General features: G+C 56.1%; 1 protein-coding gene across 2 annotated transcripts; it reads right to left on the minus strand.

Annotated features, from left to right (window-relative positions):
* Positions 1 to 209: 209 nt before the first annotated feature.
* Positions 210 to 8,877, minus strand: AJUBA (ajuba LIM protein). Of its 2 annotated transcripts, XM_063091635.1 has the most exons (8): positions 7,869 to 8,877; positions 4,739 to 4,840; positions 2,779 to 2,846; positions 2,591 to 2,653; positions 1,703 to 1,833; positions 1,568 to 1,619; positions 757 to 825; positions 210 to 335 (listed from the first exon to the last, which is right to left on the minus strand). In XM_063091635.1, exons 1-8 carry the CDS (start codon positions 8,875 to 8,877, stop codon positions 210 to 212), a joined length of 1,620 nt encoding a protein of 539 aa, XP_062947705.1. The 2 variants fall into 2 exon arrangements, with proteins under 2 accessions (XP_062947705.1, XP_062947706.1); XM_063091636.1 differs by lacking the exons at positions 210 to 335; positions 757 to 825; positions 1,568 to 1,619; ... (2 more) ...; positions 2,779 to 2,846; positions 4,739 to 4,840 and adding an exon at positions 5,531 to 5,634.
* Positions 8,878 to 9,642: the final 765 nt, after the last annotated feature.

The following is a 9,642-nucleotide window of genomic DNA, read 5'->3' on the forward strand; positions in this document are numbered from 1 at the left end:
AGTCACCCCCACCCTGGCAATAGAAGGTTCTTCCTCCACAACCCATTTGGAATGTTATGATCTTTGGGTCTCTGGCCCTTGGGTCCCTCCCCAGAGGACTCTTCTGCCAGGCCAGCAGAGTGCATTCAGTGCCTCGGCTGGCCTCAGAGGGGCCCACTGGCCAGAGGAGTTTGTCATCGATGGTGATGGAAGCAGCAGTTGACTGCAGCTCAGATATAGTTGGCAGGGGCCTGTCGGGCACTGAGCCGCTGCATGTGACATCCATGGCAGAGCAAGTGCCCATCCAGAGGGAAACAGCAGCAGCCTTCCTCATCACTCAGTTGCATCCGGCAGTCCTAGGGAAGAAGGCACTTAATTCACCTCAACCCAGGCAGCTAGGACACTGAGGACACCTTGGGAGTTTGCCCAGCTCAATACCACACTCCTAACACTGGAAGAAGGGATTGCGGGGCATGGAAGGGATGGAAGAGAAATCTGGTAAAATACCTCAGCTGAACACCAGGTGTCGCTGCTGCAGCATAAATAATGAGAAAAGCCTACATTTCCAGCAGTTAACCGGAGTACCTAGTCTTTACAGAAAAGATTAAACGACTAGGACCAGAGAGACAAGAGACTAGAGATAGGTCACAGCACCTTTCTGGTTTTCCATACCCTACACTTCTCCTGTAGATGCCTGGCTGTTTTAGGACTTGACTTAACTCCTCCCCTCTCCCCAATTCCAATTTTCCTCCATCAGCCCCAGACCCCAACACTCACCTCACAGTGGTAGCACTCAAAGTGATAATCCCGGTCCATGGATATTACCCTCACGATGTCCTCACAGCCCTGAAATATGCAGACTCCCATGGCGATAAGAGCAGCATGACACCAGCTCCATCCTCCCCCCATACAGGACCCTTCCCACCCCAATGGGAAGATCATGCAAAGGCTCCCAGAGCCTCTTTGCAATCACCTGTAGCCTTGAGATGGCTTCGCAAATCCTGCCAGAACTCTCCCCTCCCTTTCCTTGGCACTACCCCAGGAGGGTATGCCCCCACATGGAGCATTCCCTCTGTACAGGGGCCCTCCCTGGCCTTACCTACTTCTCCCAGCTGTGGGGGAAGCAGAGGAAAGGGAAAGGGGCAGATGGCATACATAAAGTAGGCTAAGCTGGGGACAAGGAGATTCAATAGGGTCTGGTTCCTCATGGGCTTTTGGCTTCTCTCCCTAGGCACACCCTCTGCACATACAGCTTGACTCATTTCTGACCCCTCCTGCTAGGCCTGAGGATTCTTCCCACCTCTTCCCAGCCCCTCTATCTGTGATCTGGTGACCTAGACCTCAAAGAAAGTCTCCTCCTTTGGATTGAGGTAGAAGAGAAGCAGCCTGGGCCCAGTGAGGCTGTCAGACATGTCCAGGCCCGGATGTTAGGGTCAGGGTGGTGACCCCAAGAACAGAGTCACACGGGAATCTTTACAGAGTACATTCCTCAGCACCACCAATTCCTATGGGAGGCCAGACGTGTCTCCATCCCCTCCCCAGAGGCAGCAGCACTGGCTGAGCTGTAGGAGAACCCAGATATACTGACCTCAGAGGGGAGGATGGGTTGGCCGCAAGCTGCACACTTAGGGGCATAATTTCTGAAAGAGAGAGGACAGAGATGAGCTGAAGCCAGGGAATCCCGGGGCCCAATTCCACACCATCCCCCAAGGGGTGGACTCACTTGTGGTAGTCAGTGACACAGTACACCTGGTTGGAGAAGTCCACTGTGAAGGGGATGCCATCCAGGCACTTGTTGCAAACGATGCATCGGAAGCAGCCTGGGTGATAGGACTTCCCCATTGCCTGTAGGATCTGGCTCGCGGGGTAGGAGGATAATCAGTCCCCATCTAGTTCCTACTCTCCAACTACCCATTATGTTCTCTGCTGCTCTCACTAACCTCATCCAACACCCTGCTATCCTCCTAGGACAATGCTATGTAATTTGAGGGAGCCAAGGAGTCTTAAAATGGAGGCAGAAACTCTGAAAAAGGTCTTAGAGAGTATCCAGACCAGTAGTTTTCAATCCGGGCTGCATATTAGAATCACGGAGGGAGCTTTTAAAGAAAAAAAATCAATGCCTGGGTCCCACCCCAGACCTATTATCACAAATTCTGGTGACGGGACCCAGGCATTGTATGTGGGGGAGGGCACTGTATTTTTTTAACTTTTTCCCAGGTGATCTACTACGCTGCCAGGGTTGAGAATTACTGATCTCATTCAATCCCTCCTTTTTACAGAAAAGAAAACTTAAGTTCCAACTGATCCCAATCCATAGCAGAAAAGGGATCAGGACCCAGGACCGCACACTCCTAGCTCAGGCTGGAGGGCCCAGCTGTGCCTGCAGAATTAGGGAGGGGCCAGATCACAGAAGGCTGGATAGCAGGATTAGAAACCTGGATTTGATCCCATAGGCAGAGCAAAGGCACTGTAAACAGTTGCTCTGGGGAGGAATGGGATGAAAGTGATTTATCTGGTCATAGATTTCCTCTCCTGACCTCTCTCAGTACCATTTAGCCCCTGATTCCACCCCTCAAGCTCATAGAGTCTCAGCTGAAGGCACTTTCCTTACCTTCTCCAAAATCAAGTGACCACAGACACAGCATTTCTCAGCCGCCTCCTGAAACCCTGAAAACTAGGGAGAAAAGACAAAAGGAGGATGTAACTAAGCTGAGAATGATGGGTGGAACCCCAGTGAGCCACCAAGAAGGGGATCCCAGTGTGGGAGGCAATTCCAGGTCCAGGGAACCCCTCACTCACCAAATAATCTTCCTCACAGTACACAGAGCCGTTGACGCTGTAGAAAGCCTTACAGCGCAAAGTTCGCCCTAGAAGTAGCAAAGAAGGGGCTGGGACCTATCCTGCGGTCTAGGCGCAGGGCTTTTCCCGGTATGGGGTCACTGTTCCCCAACGTAGCATGACACATTCAAACCTGGACTCCAGTGCTTTTCCCTCTAACTGCTATCTTTCCTCCCTCCCCACACAAAAACCCCATCTGATGTAATTCCAATTTGCTTTGGCCTCATTCCAGCTAACTCCCCTCTTCTGCTTACTGCTCCTCCAGCTCCTGCCTCAACAGTTTACTACCCTCCCCTAAACAACTGCCTTCCTCTCCAGAGCATGCCCTCCTCTACAGTGCCAGTGCATGGGGAACCACCTGGGAGAGCAAAGCCAACCACATGCACAAGTACATGGTAAAGAAGCTCTGTCCAAACAAGGTGCCATACAATTTGCATAGACAGAATCACTCTGTCACAGGCCTTCTTGCCCTCTAGGACCTTTCAACTTAGGAGACTCTTTGCCTGAGCATAGCTATCCTGCTATCATAGCCTTGTCTGTTTTCTCCCAGGGATAGACTATATGGCAGTCAGGACATACTGCAGTTACTACCAGGGACAAAGTGCTTTGTGAGCAAAGCTGGTTCCCCTTCCTGCTGTAACATGCTGTTTCCCCAAACTCGGAGGGACCCAGAGTCTCCAGGGTCAGAGGCAGTCCAGGATCTTCTGCAAGCAGACAAAGCAAGACCATTCCCCATGTGACCAATACCCAGTAACTGCTCTGGGGTGTCTAAATTGTCAAGGATGGAGGGCCAGCCTGTGGCTCACTTGGGAGAGTGTGGTGCTGATAACACCAAGGCCATGGGTTCGGATCTCTATATACAGATGGCCAGTTAGCTCACTTGGGAGAGTGTGGTGCTGACAACACCAAGTCAAGGGTTAAGATCTCCTTACTGGCCATCTTTTAAAAAAAAATAATAATAATAAAATAAAAAATAAAAATAATAAATGTCAGGGATGGGGGAGGAGTGAGGACAGGTGGAGAATGGGCAATTTCCCACCTTCGCCTTCTTCCCATCAAAAACTCCACTTCCAGCTCTGTCCAGTGGTTTAGAAAAGCTGACTCAGAAACTCATGAGACATGGGAGGAAAGAGAAAGAGAGACATACCCAGAAGAGGCCTTATAAACAGAAGGACAGACATATAGATGAACCTATAGAGAACCAGGCAGACACTGGGGGAGAGCGGGAGAAAAGCAGAGTACTAGAGTCAGACAGGCAGAGATAGGCGATTAAAGGTTTAGCAAAGGAATCAGAATGGGTAAGCAGTGGGGAGGGTGTAATGAGGGAGGTGAGGGAAGGGCGGGGGAGTTAAGGCCCTGGGAGCACCCCCGCAAAGCGGGCCTCCTGAGCTAACAGCAGCAGGCATTCCTGGAGCGTGATGTCATCAGCTTGGCATGGCCCGGTGGCCTGCACTCTAGCGAGGTGGCTGAACTCTGACCAGCCAAGAGAAAACCCCCCTCTCCACCCCCCACAGCTCCCCATTCCCCCAGCCCACCCTCCCTTCCCACATTCCAGTCTTTCACTGTAGCCCCAGGCAACTCGGCTGCCCAAGACCAAACCCCACCAAGGCGAGGCCAGGAGGGCTGGGCGGGAGTCCAGGCTGGGCAAGCAGGGAGGCACAAGAAAGAGGCAGGAACAGAGGAGAGGAAGGAAGCTGAACAGAAGAAGGGGGATGGACTCCAGAAAGCAGATGCACCATGGGAGGGAAAGCCAGGTGGAGCACAGAGAGGGAAAGCAAGAGAAAAGGTGGGGCAGCTATGGACTTCCAAACACTGGTTGGGGACCCGACAGCTGTTCTGCGAGCAAATGAAGAAGCACCAGCTCTCCTCCTGGGCTTATAAGTGTGTATGATGGAGTGAGGAGTAGGGCTGCTGAACTCACCACAGGAGCAGCAGACAAAGCACTGGGTGTGGTAGAGGCTGTCCAGGGCCTGGCAGGCATTGCTCTGCCCATAGATGCCTTTGTTGCACTTGATACAGGTGCCTGAGGGGAAAGAAGAGATTGTCAGCATCACGCCACACTCCCCCAGCTCAAAACCAGGGATTCTCAAGCTTTCCTGGCTGCTCTTTCCTGATGTGCCAGAGGACACAGTCTCCCTTTGATGGGTTCCCTTCTGGGAAGAGAGGATAACAAGAAATGGGATGCAGCGGGCCGAACCCGTGGCTCACTTGGGAGAGTGCGGCACTGGGAGCGCCGAGGCCACGGGTTCGGATCCTATATGGGGATGGCCGGTGTGCTCACTGGTCGAGCGCAGTGCGGGCGACACCATGCCGAGGGTTGCCATCCCCTTACCGGTCACAAAAAAAACCCAAAAACAAACAAACAGAAATGGGATGCAGCAAAATCCTGGCTGAGCAGATCTGTTCTTGTTTACTTGATTAATCAACATATTTTCTGAGTACCTATTTGTGCCCAGCATAATACTCAATACTGAGGAAAATTGGAGAAAATCAAAGATATGGTCTCTGACTTTCAGATGCTTAGTTTCTGTTGGGGAGAAAAGACTAAACAGACAAGGTATGATCCCTGTTGCAGTGTGTGGTACAAATGGTCAGAGATGCCAGTCTACAGGGGCTCAGCAACAGATGTGAAAAAATTTCCTTGAGAAAGCAGGCCAGGCCCAGAAAGCCTCTCTGGGACTTCAGTTTCCCCATCTGTAAAACTAGCTGCTGTTCAGCTATGGAATAATTTCTCTGTGCCACAGGCTTCCAAGGATGGAGGGAAGGATCTGGCTAAGCAGAGAGCCCTAAGCAGAGGGGACCGTGTAATCTTGACTCCTGTGGGGAGGTGGCTGCTGAGAATGCAGGGTGTGTTCCAGGGAGCAGGGTTGCACAGGAAGGGGAAGAGGGTGGCAGAATCCCTAATGCCTCCCTGTCGCTTTCTATCATAGGAGAGATACAGAGCTGAACTGCTCTTCCCTCATATTCTCCACTAAGATACATACACCTGGCTCTGACACCTGCCTTTCCTGGGTGTGTTCTTCCCTCCCTCCACTCCTCAATTCCAGGTCCATGAGTGAGGGCAAGGGCCTGTCTTTGGGGAGCAGATCCCAACGGGCCCGCCCCACCTCTCCCCCTCGGCACACTGCCACACTCCCTGCCTGTTGGGGCCCATCCCAGTCTTTGCCCAGGGGCTTGGGAGCCTGTGCAGCAGCTGCAGCAACTGATGGGCCCAGGCCTGTCCTGCTCCCACCCTCTGGCAGCTGGGCAAGGCTGAAGCCAAGGAAGAGGGCCCCTACTAGGGGCAGGAGTAGGAGGGTACAGTCAGGCTGGGGGGAAACAAGGGGTCTGTAAGCGTTCTGTTAGGGGAGGCAACCAGGGAGAAGAGCCCACCCCCTCAGCCCCATTCAAAATGTGGCATCAACCCAGGGAGATCTGCCACAAAATTGCCATGCCAGGGGGTTCTGTCAGAGCCATTCTTTGGGAAGCCTTGGACATTATGGGAAGACAAGAGGAAACTGCTCAGACATGTCTGCCTCACCTCATCTAACCCAGCATGCCCACACCTAGGTCCTTCCTGCCATTTTATTGCACGTTCCTGAGTTCCTTTCTTCCTTTTGGCTCTGATGGTTCAGCCAAAGAGACTTCTTTCTCAGCCATTACTCCTGGGCCTCAAAAGGAAACTGCTAAATGGGTCCTGTTACTCAGTCTCCCTTGATCAAAGTGGTTTAGCATCATCTGCTGTGGGCTTTCCTCTCTCAGGGTGGGTTTGGGGCTGCGGGTAAAGAATGGGGGTGGGGAAGTGGGGTTGAACTATGCAGGTCCCTTCCAGCCTGCAGCCCTACTACCTCTGAACCTCCTCACCAGCCATCCCTCCTTGTGTTCCTCTCCCTATTTACATTTCTAGCCACAGAGTTCTACAGCATGGGATCCAGGGCAGGAACATGGATAGAGAAAGGAGAGAAGGAGATGCTTAGAAAACTGAAGAGGCCCACAGCCCTGGGAGGTGAGCCCTCCACTACTTTCCTATCATAATCAGATTGGCCTTTCTCTACATACTGAAGAAGTACCTGTGAGTTTTGGCTAAAAGATCGTTTAAGACCTCAATATTCCCCACAGCTGAGACATAATCAATACTTCTTGAACAGAGTGTGGGAGGAAGACAGAGACCAGGTTTCCTTAACAGTAGCAGGAAGTAAGGGGCTACTTCTAGCCTGAATTCTAAGCAAGTTATGGCCAGAGCCCAAGGCCAGGTTATTTATGGCAGTTACACAGGATCGTCATCCATCAGAGGTTATGGTGTACCAGGTGGTCATGGTTTTTGCTTTGACTTCCGGTTGAGGGGGAAACCAGAGGCTGGTACCACTGGGTCTCTGCTTAAATGCCCACGCACGCACCTAGCCAGCAAGACTGGGGCGGGGCAGCAGTTGGGTCCCTGCTTTCCGTCCGAGAGCGCTCCATCCTCCCTCTCAGGCTCCACTACCCCGACAGCGGCCACCAATCCGCGTGTGCTAGGAAGCGCCCTCCCCTCCCCGCACCGCACCCGTCCGCCGAGCGGCTGCGGCCGGCCCCGCCCGCGGGCACCTGGAGCGCCGGGCAGGAGTCGGCACGCACGCGGCCCGCCCGCCCGATTCCCCCCACCCGCGCATTCCCCGAATTCCTGCGGGTGGAGCCTGGGCCCGGGCGGGGGCACGGCGCGCAGAAGCCTGCAGGGGCACCGCCGCGAACGGGGGAGCAATAAGAGGGGATGCTCTCACTGCCCCACTTGGTCCCCTCCCTACGAGGCCTCCTAACCGCGAACAACCCAGGCTGTAATGCTTGAGAAACTGTGAACCGCGAGATAATGAGCGGGTTGAAATTTAACAGGAATAAGGAGCCGTGGTCCATTTGAAACCCTGTAAGAAGGGGCAAGCGCTCTGGGGTCTGCCCCCATCCACCCCACTAGCCACTTTTCTGGCCCCGCGTCTACGCCTCGGACCCCGGGGCAACAGCAATTTGGGCCGTCGGGGCAGGGTAGAACTGAATGCGGTGACGGGTCCCTTCCCGTACCTAACCATTTCTTTCTCACTCACCGAAGTAGTCCTCTCTGGCCTCTGGCTCCCGCATTCGGGCCCGGGCGGTCTCCGGAACGAACGGACCCGGCGGCTCCTCCGGACCTGACGGCTCAATCCCCGAGGGTTCCCCGCGGGCGCCGGCTTCTCGCCCACCGGTGCCCACCGTCAGGCGCAGCAACGCTGTGAGCTCATCCTGGTATCGGGCGCCCGCGGCGCAGTCCCCGTAGCCGGTCACCGAGTGTCGTCCGGGTTGTGCCCCCCGTCTCTCCAAGGGCCCCGCGGCTCCCACTCCGGCCCCGACTAGCGCTCCCGGGCTGCCCAGGGCGGGGGGATACGAGTGGCGGCTTTCCTGGCAGCCGAACCCCGCGGGCCGGTCGGCGCACAGTCGGTCCAGGGCAGCGTGGAGCTCCGGGTAGGCGGACGGAGCACCTCCGGAGGAATAGCTTGCCGGAGCCCCGGCCAGGGGTGGGCCAAACAGGCAGGGCCCTGCGGGCAGGGGGCTCCCGTGACGCTGGTCGTAGCCCATGCTGATGCCGCTAGTACGATTGCTGCAGGGCCGGCTACCTCCGGCTCCGCCAGCCCCCGCCCCGTCCAGCAGCAGGCTGCCCCGGGGGCTGGACGGCTTGCTCGCGTCGCTGGCTGAGCTGCTGGCGAAGCTGGAACGGGGGCTTAGGGCTGGGGCCGTGGTCTCCAGGCGAAAATCGGGGGGCAATGACTGAGGTAGAGGCAAGGCCCGAGTGGGCGGCGGCGGCCCCCCAGGAAAGGAGCCTTCGTAGCGCTGCGCCTCAAAGGAGCCGCGCGGATTCCGCTCCGCGTCCAGGGGTCCTTGCTCCCGGGCTGGCTCCAACGGCTCATCCCCAGGTCCCCCAGTAGCTCCTCGGGGCCCTGATTTTCTAGGTCCCCCCAACCCACTCAGGCGACCCTTGCCCGTCCCGGGGGTCCCATCAGACCCGGACCGGCTAGATTCACCCTTTCTGCGGCCGAACTTCTCCAGCAGGCGACTGGCTTTCTCCCCTAACCGCTCCATGTCCTCGGGCTTGGGGCCTCCAGCCCCCTCCCCTCCCGGCACCCTGTCGCGTCTCGACGGCCGCTTCGCTTTCCCTGCGGTAGGACTCCTGTTCCTCAGGGGCACGGGGTAGGCGCAGGGGTTCAGCGGGACGTCCGGTTGCCCGGCGCCAGAAATCCCGCAGCATCCCCCAGCGGGAGGGGCTGCGTCCCCCCGCGCATCAGGGATTAAGCGGAGTTAGAAGGGCCTCTAGCCGTGGCTGTCCCGTCCGCAGGTCTATCTGTTCACGCGTCGTCTCGCCCGACCGCCCCGCTCTCCCCGGCCCCCGCCCCCCTCGCTCTCACACTCTGCACAGACAGAACTTCTCCCCCAAACTTTTGTCTGCCCGGCCGGATCTACTTTCCAGGAAGGGCGGAGCGCTGTGTGCACGAGAGCGACCCGGTGTCTGCGCAGGGATCTTTAGTGCTGGGGGGCGGGCGGCGCCGGTGTAACTGCCCGGGGATGGCGATCCGCCGACGGGACGCGAGAGGAGGGCGAGGGGCAGTTCGGGCAGCTGCGACCACAACACTCAAGAACTGAAACAGGAAAGAGTGTGGAGGGAGAAGGGAGGGGACTCTTTGTTTGCTGTTGGAATGCGCGGAGGGGCACGGTGGAATGTGGAGGTCCTGACGGAACGGTGCAGGGCAAGTTGTACGCAAACGCGGTGACTTTGTTCCTAGTGTAGGGACAGTAGGAGAGAGAGTGGTACAGAAGTGGTAAGACAGGGAGAGAGATACAAAGTGGAAA

Source organism: Cynocephalus volans, chromosome 3 (assembly GCF_027409185.1).
Source record: "Cynocephalus volans isolate mCynVol1 chromosome 3, mCynVol1.pri, whole genome shotgun sequence".
Taxonomy (NCBI): Eukaryota; Metazoa; Chordata; class Mammalia; order Dermoptera; family Cynocephalidae; genus Cynocephalus; species Cynocephalus volans.

What these genes read in the sequence shown, in the direction of transcription:
- AJUBA (XM_063091635.1), bottom strand. Translation starts at nt 8,877, where the DNA reads ATGGAGCGGTTAGGGGAGAAAGCCAGTCGCCTGCTGGAGAAGTTCGGC. An exon ending in GTCACTTGATTTTGGAGAAG is followed by an intron (nt 1,834 to 2,590) that starts GTAAGGAAAGTG and finishes CCCGCGAGCCAG; the next exon opens with ATCCTACAGGCAATGGGGAA. An exon ending in TGTGTCACTGACTACCACAA is followed by an intron (nt 1,620 to 1,702) that starts GTGAGTCCACCC and finishes TCTCTCTTTCAG; the next exon opens with AAATTATGCCCCTAAGTGTG.